The following is a 19,039-nucleotide window of genomic DNA, read 5'->3' as shown; positions in this document are numbered from 1 at the left end:
GTTCAAGTCATGCAAAGCAAGATATTTGGAATGTTTATACAAATGATTTTTGTACTTTTATTTTTCTTTGAAAGTAATGTGTACCAGTTGGTCAATAAAAAAAACAGTCAGTATGCATTTCCTGCATTTATTTTGAATTTAGTCCTCGGGGGAATTCATCGTGCATTTATCGTTATCGAGGTAAAATTGCTCAATTTCTCCCGATATTGATTTGAGGTCATATCGCCCAGCCCTAGTGTGGAACCCTCCTTAACTCTCAATTTGGTCAATTTCATTGAATTGAAATCGAATGAATTGGCCAGTCCGCAATCACGTCTGTGACTTTAACAATGATTGACCCAACTATGGCGCGCGTTGAAAATATGTCAGCCACATGTGCAAGTCGCAACTCCTCTTCGCCAAGTTGCCAAGTTAGGTCATCTCCCAGAATTCTGAACGGCAAAGGAGGAACTGCAGGAAAGTTGCAAGACATCTGACGAGCTCAACTCGCTAAATGTTTCACACACACACACACAAAAAAAAACTTTGGGAGGGCAGCAAACAACTGAGAGTGTTTTCTGAAAACAAAAAAGTTTATTTGGAAACAGGATGAACTGTTGGGAGATTCCAGCAGTTTGTCTGCTGACTGAAAATACAAAGCGTGTCGCGCGGGGCGACCAATTGTTTTTTGTTTTTTTAATTCCCCGTTTAGCAGCCGCTCAATGTTTGCTGGCCGAAAAGTTTACAGTCGCAATGAAGTCGTCAACGTTTTGTCCCTTTAACGCCTTTGAGAGAAACGAGGCTTGCTCGTCTGCTGCCAGAACAAGCATAAAAAGAAATTTAAAAAAAAGGCTTCCCACGTCAATTGCTACATTCCCCCCGCTTGCGTGTTCAATGCCATCAAGTTGGAAAAAGGGAAGTGTTTTGTTTCAGGTGCTAGCTAGCAGCTTGTTAGCTTCACGCTAACACGTTAAGGTGGCACTGACCGCCAACATCGCTCCTTACGACGCACGCGCGCGCACACACGTACTTAAGCCACTATCACACACTTTCACGTCACATTTTACTCACCTCTCAAATTAGCTCACGCATTTGCTGACTCACATTTTACACTAACAACACTTGTAGTCAACATTCCCGCGCACGCACGCACGCGCAGCAAGCATCTCGTTAGCTCTCAGCGAGACTTTTTGCACTGCACACGTGCGCGACGCGTGTTGTGCGTGTGGACTGCAAGCATAAGTGCGCGTGCACGCCTTTTCACATTTCGGTTTGGCTTGCCTTTTTCTTTTCTTTTTTTTTGCATGCGTGTGCGTGCGTCTCTGCCCACGTGCACGCAAACGAGATCAGCGAGGAGACTTCCGGCTGTGCGTGCTGCGGTCAAGGACCGTGTCCAGGTGGCAGCCTTTTTCTTCCACAGCTGCATTCTGAGCGCAGGCACGTCCACTGACGTCACGTCACGTCACGTCGTCGAGTCCATCAGCAGCGTTTGTGCTGGTCAATTCGGATAGATTTTGTCTTTCTTTTAAAAACTAATTTCCTCTATTTAGGAAAGAAACAAAAACTTGGACATCGAAGCAAAAAATAAAAAAAATCTGAAATTATTCATTGTCAGAAACAAGAAACTCCCTTTAAAGGGAATTTCTGACAACATGAAGGAAGTTTTCTTTTTTGTTGCGGTTTGCGCTCACAAGGAAACATGCAGACGGTGGCGCTTTGTCAGTTTGTCCACAAAAGTGTCACATTTCCCCTCTTAAATGTGCACGCGCTCAAAATGAGCACACAAAGATATCAAAAAGATAAGCGATGTGCTCGTCTTGTTCTCAACAAGTAAGGATGAGCAAGATGAAGATGAAGAGGCTCTTGTGCAGAAATGTAACGACGACCTTGAGGAAGACGGCAGTCTTTTTTTCCCAACCTTCGTAGGGGGCAGACGTGACATATGACAGGTCACATAGTTGACACTTGACCCCAATGCGCATCACCACGACGCCCCCCCCCCCAAAAAAAAGGAAAAACTAAAAGCGCAGGGGCGGGGGGGTCATTGTCCTCGTCAATGTACAAATCTTTCCTTCTTGACGAGTTCCCTCAGCACTCCCAAAAACCAAAAAAGGGGGAGAGTAAAAAAAACACTGACTCAATTTGTCACATTTCAATTTTGGGCTCTGAGCAAAAGTCTTGAAAATCAGGCCACCGGATTGATTTTGAAACTGAAAATGAATGAATGATCATATTAATCAGCAGTGTATTGTGATAATCAAGACGTCATCAAAACGCGTTGATTTCAGATGGAGTGGGCGTGGCCTTTGCTCAAACCAGCGGCTCAGAGGGCAGCGTGCGCTGGATCTGCTGCGGCTGCAGGGGGGGCGGCAGCTGCAGCGGCAGCAGAGCCTCAACCATGTCGCGGCACGGATGCGGCGGCGGCGGCCCACCGGCGGCGGCGATGCCGTCGTCGTTGCGGACCACGTCGCCGCCGTGGAAGAAGAAGTCGCTCTGCACGATGAAGGCCTCCACCACGGCCTGGTTGAGCTTGGTGCTGGACAGCGTGTCTTTGTTCTCAAAGTCGGGCCGCATGAGCGTCGGCCAGAAGCAGATGGACAAGTTGTCGGCCGTCATCAGCGTGCTCTTGCTGTGCTGGCTCACCCTGCGACACACACACACATGAGCGAGCGAGCGAGCGAGCGCCCGCTCACCGGCGACTTGCCCGTCGTACCTGTTGAGGTGTGTGATGATGTACTTGAAGACGTGATAGTTGACAGAGGGAAATTTGTTGACGATTTCCTTGAGGACGTGCAGACGCTCGGCGTAGTCCGCCAGTTCTGTGGCCACGCGTGCAAACGGGTTCAAAATATTGAAAATGCAACTGCACCATTTTCAAGACATTCATTTGAAACAAATCTTTTAGCCAATAAAATAAAAACATTTTTTTTTCAAATAACAAACCAAATCATTTTTGTGACAAGAAATTAAAATGAAATGTGTAGTTCACTCAATGAACTAAAATGTCAAATGATCTGAAAAGTTGCTCATTTGACAATTTTTTTTTTTTTTTTTTTAAACTATATAGCAATTAACCCATAAAAAATGTATCAACTCAAATCCATCTTGTTTATTCAATATGGAAGGCGACTTTTGCCCGCCAGAGTTTTTAGTCTCGGCAGAAACTTCCAATTTATTTTGTTGCTTGAATTTTTTCATTTTTTTTGGGTGTGCCCGTTCAATGTCAAATTGTTGCGCATGACTTTGAATCCAAAGGCTCATCTTTGTTTTGGGCCAGTGTTGTTTTTTTTTTTTTGTCATTTTCCATGACTGACAACAAGCGGACAAGTCATCACGTGTGCGTTCTTACTTGCAGCCTGGACGAGCTCGGGATGGAGCGCGTACGGGATGAGCGGGTCCGGCAGGTCGGCGAAGAAAGCCTTGAGGGCGCCGGCCGCCGCGTTGATGGCCACGTCCAGCGCCGGCAGGTCCACACTCGGATCTGCGCACGAGCAAAGCAACCGCGTCACATTGCGATCCGCAGCGACGTCGCCGTCTCGGCCGGGATGGCGTCCGAGATGGCGCCGAGGCCCGTCGTGATGGACGGATTGGAGACGGACGAATCAAGCTCAAGAAAAGCTCCGCAGCTTTTCTTTTGCAATCGCCAGAATGGCGAGGAGTCGAAAGGGGCTCGTCAGAAGGCTTCACGTTTTGCGGCCAAAGTCTTTATGGCTAGAAGGTCGATGAGGATGGAGCTGGCGTGAACGGGAGCGAGAGAAAGCTCGACGACAAGGTCGGTGGATGCGCAAGACTCGCAAAACAAGAAAAGCAAGACCACACAATATGGGGCTGGGCGATAAAGCCAAAATCTACCGTGATCGACATTTATTACAAAAACCGTCGTCATTTTGCCCATGTCGGTCAATTCGGTTTTTCAAAAATAAGCAAAGTCTTTTCTGTCTGCGTCGATGTTCATGCCCCTTTAAGACGGTGACAGCGCGTGTCGTCACGTGACTCCACCCATCCGAACGAGAAAGAAAACGGACAACGCGCTCGCGGCTGACGCGGCGGAAGAACAAGTAACGTGAGTTGAACTCGTTCCTGTTTTGGCTTCCATAAAGACGATGTTTGAGCAAAATAAAACAAACTCCAATGTGCGTCGGAAGCACCAAAACAGCGCGTCCAACCTTTTCTTTTTCACCACCTCCAACACAACCATGCTGTTGACTCGGAACTTGAGGAGCAAGGCCCACCATCCGAGAGAACGTCTCCGAGGTGGACGCCATAGCCGAGCACATCGCTAAAGATAGAGCTCCTCGAGCTACAGTGGAGCGCACGGGATTGAAACGCGACCTAAAGGTAGCCGACAAGAGTTATGAAAAATATTTGGCGCAAACCGAGCTTCCCGATATGGACGACATCGGGACGGGAGCTCAGACACGTCGAGCATTTGGCATCCACATCCGACTTGTGGTCGAGTCGCAACACGGATCCCCGTTTGAGCCCGACTGTGCGTGACGTCGACGACAAGTGGCGACGGCGCACCAGAGTACTCGAGACGGCGCATTTTCACGTTGATGCACACGCGTTTATTTGGCTCGACAGTTTTAGTTTTCATTTTATTGATCATTTTTTTATTCGGCATGATTCATATTGTTTACAAGAGTCGAATCGAGGCCTTTGCACGCGGCATGACGGCATCTCGGCGCAATCTATTTGCAGAAAAGGGTTTTGCGAGAGCGGTACCCTTTTTCTCCCGTTCTTTGTGACATTGTTCAAATCATGCAAAGCGAGCTATTTGGAATGTTTCCACAAATGATTTCTGTACTTTTATTTTTCATTGAAAGGAATGTGTACCAGTTGGTCCATAAAAAAAAAAAGTAGTTCATATGCATTTCCTGCATTTATTTGGATTTTGGTCCACGGGGGGGAATTCATCGTGCATTTATCGTTATGAAGGTAAAATTGCCCAATTTATGGCGCTATTGACTTGCGTCACCTCTTCCAGCCCGACGACGCAACCACACGTGGACGCGCGCACGTGCCAGTCTTCTAGTGCAAATGTGGCACATACGTCAACAACACTAACGTGTGTGTGCGCGTCACCTTGGTCAAACTGCTTCTGGAGATTGTCCTGGTCGGTCTTATTGCCACTGACGCGGTACAAGCCTTCCGTGGTCAAACCTGTCAACACACACCAATAAATATTATGCAACCACACGACGGGAAGTTCATCGGCCACGGACTCGTGTCAGCCAGCTTGCGAGTTGCAAACGGGCCGACAAGTGCGACTAACAAATCCACTGAGTCGTCGTCGTTCTCATTCGCCCTCGCAAAAGTGAGAAACAAAACAAGGAGAAGAAACAAAGACGTCAAACGAGAGCCGATTGCACACGCGGCAAAAGCGGAAATGGCGCTTTGTGACGACGACAACAAAATTCACAAAGTCAAAAGACACTCACCGAAAAGAGGCGAGCGACTCAACCCAATGTCTTTTTGCTCCCATGTTTTTTATTCATTGGAATTTCTTCGGGGAAATGCGGACAACAACAAATTGGACCGGCCCGGCGTGCCGGAACGGTTGGCCAACAGACACAAATCAACTTGCGGCAGTCGGATTTGGAAGCGTGCCAACGCCAAATTGAGTGTTTTGATGGCGTCGCTTGAACGAGGACAAAAGCGACTCGTCGATTCCTATCAATGAAGACTTTGGTGCAAGGCAAACCCAAACACGGCGCCTGACAATGGCAATAAAGCCACAACACGCGCGCACGCGCACACGTCGTCACTTTCAGATAAACGACAAGCAGGCAAGGCAATCGTCGTCGTCGGTTTGGAAAAGGCGGCTGCAATTTGATCCTCTGAGAACTTAAACCAGGTCTCCCTTTTTCAAGTCTTGCATCTGCTCAGCGAGTGAAAAAAGGGACGTCAACCTTGGCACAATTCCAAAGTCTTCATTGGAGATGCGGGATGATCAATGTAAAAAAAAAAAACTAAGAAACGGCAAGCTCGGCAATGTGTGTGCGTTGCTGTCGTCCACTCGACGACTCTCACCCTTCAAGAAACAAGACAAATGACAGACGACCCCCCCCCCCCAGTTGAGGCCATCGAAGTATGCGCACCAAAACCAGCAAACATTGCAACTGCTTCCTCCCTCCCAGCATGTAATTGTGCACGTTGGACTTTTTGACAGCAACAAGTGGAAATTGAAAGCGGAAAAAAGCAGACAGCCCCTTCCGAAGAAAATAAATAAATAAATAAAAAATAAGTGTCGGGCGCAGGCGTAAAGCCAGAACGGCCATCTCGTCTCGTTTCTCACCCGTGCGCTCGATGTAGTCGACGCACTTCTCGATGAAGAGCGGGATGGGTCGCTCGGAGCTGACCAAGTTGTGCAGCGGCACGCCAAAGTAGTTGCTGTCCCACGTTCGCCGTGTGGGCGGGTACAGCGGCTTAGGCGCTTTTGACGATTTGGCCTGGAAAAAACAAAAAAAAAACAAACATGACCGCACCGTTGGCTTGCTCGATGTAATCCACATCACAAAAAAAAAAAAAAACTTAACTGACACATTTCTAGCTCAACTCGTGCAAACAATACGAGCGGTCGCTTGCTTTCTCGGGTCCTTGTTCGATTTGTTTTTTAGTCAATTATTTTTTTTATATCGGATCCGTTTGCAATCCTGTTCATTTGGTTTCCCTGAATTTGATTTGAACGTACCGTTTTGCATTCCATACAAAAAATAAAATCCCGCCTCATTGCTGCTGATATCGCATATGATTGATCTTGTATTTCATTTTTAAATAAATTTAAATACTAACATTTTACTGCTGATGTCATTTTGACATGTACTTTAAATTTGGGGAAAATGAACAATTTGACATCCAATATACGGCACAATTTCCATTCTGCTCTCATCTCATTATGAGGAACAATTAAATGAAAAGAATGGCGACACCTCATTTTTTTTTTTTTTTAACACGTTCCTCATGTTTGACTTTCTTTTTTTCTTGCTTGTTGGCACTCACATTTTAGTTTCATGACATTCACAGTATCGTTCACACTGATATTCTTTCATTTTAAAACTAAAAATGGAGCTTTTGAACAATCACATGTGACCCTTGAGCACAAAAGTGCGCACCCCCCTGGACGATGAGGTGTGTTAAAAACAGAAAAGCATGAAGGTGAAGAAGCGATGGGAACAACGTTGAAGTTGACTTGGATTGTTGAGGCTGCAACACGTTCGGCCACCAACGCAGCATCACTTGCCAACCGTTCAAAGAGAACATCGACGACGTCATTTCCATTTGATGGCCGGAACGCCGACGTTGATTATTGCCAAACAATCGATTTATTTGGGTCATTTCCGTTGAATCAAAATTAGGGCTGCAACTAACAATTATTCCAATAATCTGTTGGGGATTTCGTTTACTCAATGAATCAGATTCTCAAACATTTTTCAACAACAAGCTCATTTTACTTATTTATTTTGCTTGAATTTTCAATTTGATCAATTTGGAGAAATCAATACGAAACAAAGGCGTCCTGGTAATGAGCTTTATGGCCACGCCCCCCCGGCCCCTCTCCCCCCTAACATTTCTCGGTGCGAGTCGCGCCAGCGATCGATCACGTTTGTCAATTCAAAGTTATTGTAGATACGACGCCAATAATCCGTCAAAATGTGTTGGACCGTCTCCGACATTATTCGCCTTTCCTTGGCTGACTTTTAATTGTTAGCAGGTCGCTATCTCTTTTTAGATTTGAATCCACAAACTTTAGCTTGAGTTGGGAGAGCCAGCCTCGTCCAGAACCTTTCGCCGGCCCGCCGCTGGCGGAACTACAGTAGCGAGCGGCGTCTGTCCATTGCGTCAGAAATGACGCAATGGGTTTGCTTGACGCCAGCGTTTCGAGTTACAGCCGGACGCAAACATTTTCTGCATTCAATCGGGAGTTGGTCAAATGCAACAAGTTCCAGGTGCCTTTTCAGTCATTCATGACGCGCACGGCTTTCAACCCGTCGCATTTCCGCGAGCCGAGCGGGTCCAAATGTTTCCCACAATGGCCGTCATTCATGTGGGGCGCCCGGGGCAGAGTTTGTCCAGCGATTTGCACGCTACGAAACCATCGGTCACGCGTCATCTCGTGGCCCGCAAATCTTGACCTCAGCACCGGGGAAGCGGGCAACAACGCAAGCACGTGAACCGTCCGGCTGCCGGTGGGCGTGAGATGCGCTCGTTCACTCAAGTTGCTCACCACATTTTACGACAACATCAACAAAATATGGCAGACGTACGTCTTCGAAAGGGCAAATTTATTAACTGAAAAGTGGCGAGTTCAGATTAGTCATGGAAACGGTGATAAAAGTCGGCTCGTGAATTTTGGTTTGGGCTGACATTTCAGAAGAACCGAAAACCCCCCAAAAAAATAAAAAAAATAAATAAATAATTTTAAAAACGAGAAAAACGATAAAGTGGATTCAAACGCCGATTTCGATTTCCGGTCCATTCGTGGATCAAACTTCGCTTTTCAGCTGACTTGACACCTCACCGAGATCCAGAACGCAAAATGCCTCGCCTTTTCACTTTGTAAAAGCAGGCAAAAAATAAAAATAAAAATTTTTAATAATAATAACAATAACAATAATAATAATAATAATAATAATAAGTCAAAAGCCGGACTCACCTTCTTGGCCTCCTTTGGCGTCTTGGGCGTCTTCTTCTTCTTCATCTTCTTGTCTTCCTGTTCAGGGTCGGAGGTGACGGCGGGGTTGTCGATGCCGCCCTTCCACGGGTCGGCAGGCGACAGCAGGGGGTCTTCCTCGCTGCCCCGATGGGCGCGGCCCTTCTTCTTCTTCTGCGTGGCGGGCCCCGTCTCCTCACCGTCGCTGTCCGAGTGGAAACGTCTTTGGTAGGCCTTGGTCTTGCTGAAGAGGATTTTCGAGCGGTGTTTGTACTTGGAGGGCCTTCGCCCGGCCTGGGACTTGCGCTCGTATCCGTTCTCGTCCTCGTGGAGGCCGAACGAGTTGCGTACCTTCACCAGGCGGCCGTGCGCGTCCTCCGGCTCCGAGTAAATGTCGTCGGGCTGCAAAGTTCTGGCCCTCAGCAGGGTGTCGGCAGGGTCGGCGTAGTTGTCCGAAGCCTCCGGGTCGTTGGGGTGCGCGGCGGGTCCGCGCAGCGTCCGGCGGTTGCTTCGCATTCCCGCTTCGATGGTTTTCAGCAAGTTGGGGTCCAACTTTTTCACGTTGGGCCTGGACAGCGCCGGCTTGGGCCGAACGGGCGGCGGCACTTTGTGGTTGCGTTCGTGGTCGCTCACGGGCATGCTGTGGACCGGATACTCGTTGCCCTCCAGGTCGATGCGGTATTTGATGCGTTCGCTGGGCGTGGGAAGAAGCTGCACGTCGTCGCCAATGGGACTGTACGGGGGCGGGGCTTCGTTGTCGTCGTCAGACTCCGGATAGTACGCGTTGTAAGCTGGAGAGTGGCGGTGCGGCGAGGTCGGGAAGGCCTCTTCGGCAGCGCCGCCGCCGGCGACGGCGGTGCACTCCCTCGACGAGCTGTCGAGCAAAAAGGAGCTCTCAATGTCGGCTTTCTTCTCCAGCACTTGGTTGAAGAAGGGCGTGAAAACTTCCGTCTGCCGGTGGTACTGCGACAGCGAATAGAGCGCGGTAAACTTGGCGGCGATCTCGGTGGCGATGTGCTCGCCCTCGGTCATCAGCTCTTTGATGGCGTCGTTCTCAAAGAAGTCCGCCTGGCTGTCGGTGATAGCGACCATCTGAACCGGGATCACGTCGTGGACCTCGGCCAAGAAGGCGCGCAGCGTCGCCATGGACGCCTTGCGCTTGGCCGAGTAGACCAGGATGTAGCCGTGCACCAGCTCGTCTTTGCGGATGCCGATGGCCGAGTGGTAGGAGACGACGGTGACCTGAATCCTCCTCCGACGGTCGCCGATGACCTTCTCCAGGAGCAGCGTGTTAGCTTGGCCCGGCTGCCCGGCGCCGCACCAGCGCGACTCCAGGAACGGGGAGAGAATGAGGTCGACGCTGAAGGGGTCCCAGCACACGGCGCACATGACGATCCGGAGGTCGGCCTCCGACGCGTCTTTGATGGAGGGCGGCGGCGCCAGGACGTCAAAGTTCCGCTTGAGCCCGTCCAGGATCGCCCGCAGTCCCTGCTTGATCTGGAACTCGGTGAACTTGCGCGGGAAGGCGCCCGAGGGAACGTCCACAAAGGTGCACTGGAGCTTGTTGGCCAGCTGCTGTCCTTGGTGCCGCAGGATGGGGATGTTCTTGCACACGCTGTCCCTCTGATTGGCCAGGATGAGGATGAAGGGAAGGGGAGGAGCACATTTCTCTCTCCGGCTCTGGGCCATCTCTGCTCGGATTCGGCCGACGCAGTCGCCGACGCAGTTGAGGGACTCGATGGAATTGAAGACGCAAAAGCAGCCGTGCGGCTTGAACGTGGACACCCACGTGTGGCTGAAGAGCAACGTGGAGTTGACGTCCACGGGCAGAAGCTCCAACTCGTAGATTCTCCCATCCAGGGCGTACTCGTCGTCTGTGGACTGAGCCCGGATCTCGTTGGCCAGTTCTTGCGAAAGGCCGTCCCGTCCCAGGAGGCACAGGTTGACCTTGTCCACGTTGAGGCTGCTGTCGCAGTCCGGGTCGGAGCGGCCGTGGTCCTGCTGAAGCAGCCGGTTGGCGAGGACCTGCTCCACTTTCAGGTCCACGCAGTTGTGGCCGCTGAGGCACGTCTCCTTGGTGGGATGGTAGACAAAGCCAATGTGCTTGAGGAGCAGCGACTCTCTGTCCGGCGCCAGTTTTTGCAGCGCCCGGTATCGGGGCTCCTCGTTGAGCACGGCGTGGATTTCGCTCATTTTGTCGCAGCTCGGCGTGGCGTTTAAGTCCAAGTCGTAGAAGAGCTCGGCGTGCTCAAAAAGCATTTCCTGAAAGTCCTCCTTGGCCCGCTCCACAATTTCCTGCTGGCGTCTCCCGTAAACATCCCTCCTATCCGCTTCGCTGATGAACTTGTAGGCGTCGTCCTCCATGACGAAGCACACGACTTCCTCCCAAGGCTGCCCGGCGGCGATGAAGTGAACCCGGTCCAGCGTTTTCTTGAACCTCTCCTTCATGTCCACCCTGCGCTTTTCCGCCAGCAGGTGCTGGACGTGGCTGTGGTAAATCCTCTCGCCGTCGGCCGTGCTCAGGAGGTCGAAGGGGATCCGCCGGTCGCTGTTGTCGATGTGGTCCGACTGGTCCCAGGGCGTCTGCTCCAGGACCACGAACCAGCACTGGAAATCCGAGCGCTTGCGGATGACGCTTTGCGCTTCGCCCCACGTCAGGTGCTCCACCTCGTCCAAGCGACTCAGCAGGTTGTTGAGGGTCTTGGGCAGCGTGGCGAGGTACTCGTCCCGCCTGCGCTTGATGTGCTCTTGCTTCAATTGCGCGATGTGCTTTGTGAACGTGCTCCTGCCCTTCCGGGAGCCCTCCAAGGTGATGAAGTCCTCGTAGTCGGCGTTGCCCCGCATGTTGCCGACCGCGCCTTTCCAGGTGGTGTGGTAATCCCTCACCGTGTGCACCACGAGCTTCTCAAATCGGTCCGTCACCGAGGCGACGAGCTGCCGTTGGACTTTGTGGGCCTCCGAGTACGGCACCGTTTTGGGCTTGCCCCTGGTTTTGTCCAGCTGCTGGAGGAGCGCGTTGAAGCACACGTCCACGTTGACGTTGGCGCGCGCCGACGTCTCCACGAGGACCAAGTTCTTCTTGCCGGCCACAAACGTCTGAAGGTCCCTCAGGTGCTGCTCGACAAACTCGTCACACTTGGTGGCGGCGACCACAACGGCTTTCTTGGACTTGGCGATTTGGGAGTAGAGGCCGTTGACAAACTTCATTTGGTCGTCAAACTTGCGGTTGCAGCCCTTGCTGACGTCGACGCACAGCACAAAGCCGTCGATGTTCAGCTTGCCGTCCGGCATCTGCTTCTGGTCAAAGTCCTGCTCCAGGCCCAGCTGGTCCGTGCAGATGTACATGAGCTTCTCGGCCGACTGGAGCTTGGTCGTCGCCGCCCGCTTGCTGTACTGCTGCATGTTGGTGCTTCGGTGCGCCTGGAACGTCTGGTCGTCGATGAACTCCGTCTGCTCGATCACTTGGATCTTGCAGTCCGGCCCCTCGTCCCCTCGGTGGGGAACGTCGCCCCAGTACAGAAAGTGGTCATTGTTCACCACGCGCCCCCCAAAGTCAATGGTGCTCAGCACCGACGTGTGCTCCGAGTAGTAGTGGTCGGCGTCCGGTCGCACGTATCGGTTGCAAAGGCACGACTTGCCCACGCCGCAGTTTCCTTTGTCTTTCTCCGTCCCCGAGAGGCCGACCACGCTGACGGCGAACGTCGGGGGGCGCGCGTCTTTGTTCTTGGCCATTTTCTTATTGGCAACCAGTCATCGCCGAGTCGCTCGCTGCCAGCAAAAAGCTCAAGGTATCATTCCCGTCCGTCAGTGGCACGCCGGCGCCTTCATGTCGGGCTTGCGGCAAACAAATGCGTCCACGTTTGCGGTGGTGTCGTCTGGGAGCTGGCGGACGCGTTCTCCTCTCATCACCTGCCTGCAAGGCAAAGCGCGCACAATTAGACGGAGATCATCGCTCACGCGCTTTGCACGCAGACGATTCGCTGCTTCTGCTGCTTGCCGGCTAGCAAAGCACCTCACCAACTTTTGCACCGCGGGCACTGGTGCCAGCAACTTTTTCAGTTGCTTCCCATTTGGACAAGATGAGCTTCCCAAGTCTCTTCTGGTTCAGGTCACTCACCTCGTTAAAAAGTCACATTTTGTTGCCCTTCGTGCGCGCTCCCATAAAAAATAGCGATTATTCATTTTTTATATCAAATGTTTCAGCAAAAGTCCTTGTTAGGAGGAGGGGTGGTTATATAAGGCAAAGAGAGTCATGCACCCGCACTTGTCAAAATAAATTTATATGTATATTAAATTTGGAGCTGTTTGTGGCGAGGCAGATCGCAACAGCAGGCGAGTGCGGCCGGTCCGTTGACGCCCTTTGACCTAGAAAACATTTGCTCGGCCGCGAGAATCAAGAGAAAAATCAGAGCGCGGATCTGTCATCACGTTTGCCGCAACGTAAAGCACAAAACGAGATTATTTGCGTCCGAGACATGGCAGGAGGCGCGTGATCGAGGGCCACGTCCGTTCCCGTGATTTGCACCAGCGTGCCAATGAAGAGGAAATGACGTAGGGCTGGGCGATATGACCTCAAATCAATATCGCGAGAAATTGAGCAATTTTACCTCGATAACGATAAATGCATGATAAATCCCCTCCCCTCTTTAGCTATGTGCTAGGCTATCGCGTCCACCTCTGAGATGTTCTCTCGTTTGGTGTCGCCTCCGTTAATGGGCTGTTGTCACTTGTCCAACCTTGCTTCTCACTTTGAACTTTCAGCACAGCATGGTTGTGTTGTGGGTGGTGAAAAAGCTTCTGGATTTGAATCGCCAGTTACGACAGCGACGTCTGTTTTCTTTCTCAGACTGGTGGAGTCACGTGACTAGAGGCGCTGTCGTCGTCTTAAAGGGGCATGAACATTGCCGCAGACAGAAAAGGCTTTTCTTTTTTTTTAAACACCCAATTTACCGACATGGGCAAAATGATTTCGGTCATTGTAATAAATTTCGGTAACGGTAAATTGTCGGTTTATCGCCCAGCCCTAAAATGACGTTTACGACGAGAACACTCGAAGCCAACGAAATCTGTCCTCGAAATTTGACACGGCAGACAAGAGATGAAATTGGCAAAAATATGCCACATGGCTGTTGAATGTCGCAAAAACTAGTATTGCAATATTTGCTTTGAAACCAAAAAAATGTAAGCAAAGAAATACTTTTTTTTCATGGCTATTGAGTCCAATGTCGTTTATAATTGCTGATACATTGCCAGTTAAAAAAAAAAAAAAAAGTGACGTTTATGACGTCTTTATTTCCACAAGGTGGCATTCACAATCGACTCCTCCAACACAACCATGCTGTTGACTTGGAACTTGAGCTAAACGCTCAAAGTGAGGAGCAAGGCCCACCATCCGAGAGAACGTCTCCGAGGTGGACGCCATAGCCGAGCACATGGCTAAAGATAGAGCTCCTCGAGCTACAGTGGAGCGCGACCTAAAGGTAGCCGACAAGAGGTATGAAAAATATTTGGCGCAAACCGGGCTTCCCGATATGGACGACATCGGGACGGGAGCTCAGACACGTCGAGCATTTCGCATTCACATCCGACTTGTGGTCGAGTCGCAACACGGATCCCCGTTTGAGCCCGACTGTGCGTGACGTCGACGACAAGTGGCGACGGCGCACCAGAGTACTCGAGACGGCGCATTTTCACGTTGATGCACACGCGTTTATTTGGCTCGACAGTTTTAGTTTTCATTTTATTGATCATTTTTTTATTCGGCATGATTCATATTGTTTACAAGAGTCGAATCGAGGCCTTTGCACGCGGCATGACGGCATCTCGGCGCAATCTATTTGCAGAAAAGGGTTTTGCGAGAGCGGTACCCTTTTTCTCCCGTTCTTTGTGACATTGTTCAAATCATGCAAAGCGAGCTATTTGGAATGTTTCCACAAATGATTTCTGTACTTTTATTTTTCATTGAAAGGAATGTGTACCAGTTGGTCCATAAAAAAAAAAAGTAGTTCATATGCATTTCCTGCATTTATTTGGATTTTGGTCCACGGGAGGGAATTCATCGTGCATTTATCGTTATGAAGGTAAAATTGCTCAATTTATCGTGAAATTGAGTTGAGGTCATATCATCCAGCCCTGCCCCCTCCCCAATCCCGAACAGGCGAGAAGTGATCTTGGGCTAACATTCTTTAGCGTGTTATCAACAAACATACAATGCAAAAACCAATCAAACAAACAACCTTTTCTTCTGCCAACACATTTTGGATGCACTGCCAATGACTCTTATTTTTTTTTTCTTTCCAAAACTGAAACTACTGAACAAAGCGTGCAGCAGCAAAGGATGGCTTGCTGGCATTTGTCACGTGACCTGCAGCGCGGCGAGCAGCCAAACAGTCCATCGCAAACCAAAACGCGCCTCTTATTGACGACAACTCCAGCTGTGGTGAAATGCGCAATCGAAATCAAGTTGGATGCCGTTGGATTCTATTTACTACGCGCCATTTTTGCAGCGTAAATGAAGACGACTATTTGTCTCGTTCCTTCCGCGGGCGTGTTGTTGACTTTGGCCCGAGTCGGCCGCCTGCGTGTTCTCACACGCCCCTAATTAATTCCCCCGTGGAGCGGCTCCTCGGGACAAGCGCGGCTGCGAACAAAAATGCCAACTATGAGAAAATGACGAATGCGTTTGTTTCTGGCCGAGTATTGCGTCGCGACATTCCTGGAGCGAGCGCGCCGGTCACTCGGCCAAATCTAAACATCTGCTTCCCATCTTTGGCACGGGGGGCCCCAATGCGAGCGAGCGAGCGAGCGGCCGTTCCCGCCGTCAACACCCACCGGCCGGAAAGACGGAGTGCGCAAAAACATACGCGTGACTTGCCGTTGGGGTCAAAAAGAATCGAGCACGGCCACCTTTCGGCCCTTCCATGATGTGCGTCATTGGAGCGACACGTTCGACGCTGAGATTTGTCAATGGCTGCCGTCGCCTCAGCCGCCATGGTGACCTTTGACCCAAAATGCAACTTGCCAATGCACGTGAGCTAAAAAACAATTTCACGTGCGGCGCTGCTTTGCGTTCTTGACTAAGGACCGAATTTGTGAAATCGCCTCCCAGGTCCTTTTCAGAAACACGCTTGCGACACGCATGTGCGTGCGCAGATTAGCATCATGTGGACGAAAATGGCGGCGCACGGCATCGGCAAGCAGCGGCTCATCATTCGCCTGCAGCTTGAATTCTTTCGGCATTCAACTTTGACCAAACTTGTGAGAATCATCTTATCTTTAGTGGCCTGAACATTTTGGCAGCATTTGTTTCGTGCATTTTCGTGCAGAGTTGCACACATACTATGAAACCACGCATCAACGCAAAAAGAAAAATACTTGGGTTTTTTTTTTTTATGTAGAAGGTCGTGAAATCGGAGGAGTAAATTGGCAAAATGCACTTTGCAAAAGAAAACTAAACGCGTCTTGCTTTTTAATTTTCTTTTTATTTAACCTTTTTGTTTTTGTCACCAGCAGGCATAATTTAAACGAAATTGAAACACGAGTCCAGCTGGAAAAGTAACGAACATCGCACTGCAAAATAGGATGACTACTACTTGATAAATAATTGGGGAGAAAACAGAACAATGAGGACAGCCAAAGATCGGAAATGACGGCGGACGCACGTCAGCACATACGAGCGGGGCGGTTTAACAATTGCTACATGCACGCTTATCTCCACATGAGCGTCGGAAATAAAATAAATAGGGTATTCCCGTGACCGTGAGGCGCACTAAAAAGTTTGACATTTTCTCCGAAGTGGCCATGAGGCAGCCTAACAATGCGTTGTGTGCGATGCAAATGAATATATTCATTCCAAATCAAAAAAGGTTTTCCTGTATAAACAAACATCGAGATATGGCGCTGACGTGCGATTAAACTACCATTAAAATGTTGAAACATTTAAAAAAAAAAAATGAAATCGATCTCTGTTACAAATTTTGAACTCAAGTTTGCCCTCCTAATCTCGTTGCACACTTGAGTACAATGACAATAAAGGGATTTCTTATCTAATTCTAATAATCAGAGACATTGTAAAATAAGACCATTTTGGCAATGGTTGACAAATATATGGATGTAGAAGAATCTTTTTTTTTTACTATAAGGGACATAAGGTCCACCTATATATAAGCCGGGGAGGGGGAGGGAAAAAAAAAAAAGATATACAAGCACCAGGCAATAAGCCGCCGTTTTCTATGTTGGAAAAAAAATGAGTTGTTCATAAATAAATTGTTGAAACAGTGCCTTTGAACACGGCAACAATTTTGCTCATTAAAACAGAACAGACCCAAGAGGAGGAAAAAAATAAATAAATCGAGATTTGTTCAGCGTATTTTCTGAACCATAGAGCGCCCCTTACCGGTGAAAGAAAAATCCAAAGAAAAGCCGCACCGGTGCATTACCTGCATGGTTTAAAATCGAAGAAAAAAGTAGCGGCTGATAATTTCGTAATCATTAATAATTACAATTTCAATGAATTGCATAGGTCGAGGAGTCGCCATCATCAAGTGACGCCGGACGGAAGCCGGTCAGCGAAGGTCAGCGGCTCCAAATAGCCCGCAAGGCATCAAAGAAGAGGTCGGCAATGTGCAAAATGGCAAAAAAAAATAAAAAGTTGGCCGACTGCCTCGCGTTTTGATCCGACCAAAACATTCTTAACGCCGGTCGGCGTGCGAGGCGGCCAGTTTGGCGAGTTGCTCAAGTCGAGTAATGCGTCAAAGAGCCTCCATGTCCTACTGAGGTTGCTTTCCGAATCTCGCGTCGGGAAAGGAACGAGCAAACGCAAATAGAAAAACTAAAGCATTTGAGTCTCCGAGTCGGAACTTACGACGTGAGCTCGGCGAAAACAAAAGCACGACCAGTTGGGCACCTCTCCGAGCGTTGGCGACCAGCTAACGTTAGCAAGGCGCTAGGCTAGCTGCTAGCCTCGTTAGCTTAGCTGGAGCCCGGGCACGAGCAGCCGGCTCGTCGGGGCTCGTCGCAGCTCGTTTAGCCGACGAGGCCGATTGCCGGCTGCTTCGCTGCTGACGACGACGACGACGCCGCCGCGCGGACACTTTGGACCCGCTCCTCGCGAAGCCGCCTCTCGGCCGTTTTCGGACGGCTCGTTGGGAAGCTTCACGAATGTCTGCCCGGCGACATTCGTGTCGTCGCGTACCCACCTAGCAGCAAGAAGAACATGGTCGCTCCAGCGTCCTGGCGGGGGAGCGTCCCCGCCTAGAAAAGCGCTAAAGAGGAGAGGCAAAACTCTGTCAAAAAACAAAACAAAACAACAAAAAAAAAAATCAACAAAAAAGCCGTCCACGAGCCACTCCAAGTACGTCCTGTGCTGTCCTCACGGCTGCTCCATCCGGGGCTGTCGGCGGCGGCGGAGTCACTCGCCCTGCCGGCTGTTGTTGTTTGTGCGCCTGCGGCCGACTTCAAGTCGACTGGCCTCGACTGACGACACGCGGGGACCTGCGAGACGTCAACAGAACTCCCAGTTTGCGCTGCAGTAATGGCGCGCGCGCGTCTCTCTTTAACTCTCTCGCTCGCTCGCTCGCCCCCCCCCCATTTATGTTGTTTTATTTCGAAAGTACTTATATCTTGTCGCTTGTCAGTCGACATATTTTCATGTTCTACCCACTCGATGAAAAAGGTACAAAAGGAGCCTAATGTAACTTTATAGGTTGGCATCAGTGTTACAAAATCTCCACTTGAATATTTTGAAATTGAATCGGTTTCATCAGTTGCCCCCCCCTCCCCAAAAAAAACTTCCTGTCACGTAATTGTTTGCTGGAATTTGCTTAATTGCGTCAAACGAGGCTGCATTTCAAAGGGAAATTTGCTCACCAGGGAATAGAAGGATGAGACGCTTCCTCGTCGAAATGTCCCGGAAAGAAAAGCAAGATTGCTCCGCAATAAGAACAACAACAGAGGCAGCAAGCCAGCAACGACAACAAATCAAATCAAGCTCCAAACAAAATGAGCTCTTCAAGTCATTGGGGCACTATTCGGGTACTGAATAGTGTTTTTATATACCCTATTCAGTATTATTTTCCATTGCACTCTCTTATTTATCTAATTTATATATTTGTCTGTATTATTGTTGCGTTGCACTGGAGATGGGAGCTCTCTAATCTCGTTGCACTCTTGAGTATAATGACAATAAAGGGATTTCTAATTCTAATTCTAATTCAAATATTTTTGAGTGCCAAATACAACGAAGCAGAGAGGCGAGGCAGCATCGCCCCAAAAAGTACTTTTGAAACGAAACGAAACAATAGAGAGGGGGGGGCTGACAAAATAATGAATAGATATTATGAAATGGCAAACGAAAATGCTCGCCGAGGGACTTCACTGGCCGTCCCGCCAGCCCTGTTTGTATGCAGT

General features: G+C 49.6%; 1 protein-coding gene across 2 annotated transcripts; it reads right to left on the bottom strand.

The window, feature by feature from the left end:
• Positions 1-551: 551 nt before the first annotated feature.
• arhgap5 (Rho GTPase activating protein 5) lies at positions 552-18,192 on the bottom strand. Of its 2 annotated transcripts, none has more exons than XM_088307794.1 (7): positions 17,830-18,192; positions 8,636-12,545; positions 6,278-6,431; positions 5,065-5,142; positions 3,329-3,460; positions 2,693-2,798; positions 552-2,623 (listed from the first exon to the last, which is right to left on the bottom strand). In XM_088307794.1, exons 2-7 carry the CDS (start codon positions 12,362-12,364, stop codon positions 2,290-2,292), a joined length of 4,533 nt encoding a protein of 1,510 aa, XP_088163920.1. In that variant the 5' UTR covers positions 12,365-12,545; positions 17,830-18,192; the 3' UTR covers positions 552-2,289. The 2 variants fall into 2 exon arrangements, with proteins under 2 accessions (XP_088163920.1, XP_088163928.1); XM_088307802.1 differs by lacking the exon at positions 17,830-18,192 and adding an exon at positions 17,496-17,799.
• Between the last annotated feature and the right edge of the window lie 847 nt (positions 18,193-19,039).

Source organism: Idiotropiscis lumnitzeri, chromosome 1 (assembly GCF_059441095.1).
Source record: "Idiotropiscis lumnitzeri isolate Australia: NSW breed Sydney's pygmy pipehorse chromosome 1, RoL_Ilum_1.0, whole genome shotgun sequence".
NCBI lineage: Eukaryota > Metazoa > Chordata > Actinopteri > Syngnathiformes > Syngnathidae > Idiotropiscis > Idiotropiscis lumnitzeri.
The sequence above is the reverse complement of the archived record's forward strand: the minus strand, read 5'-3'. Positions and strand labels throughout refer to the sequence as shown.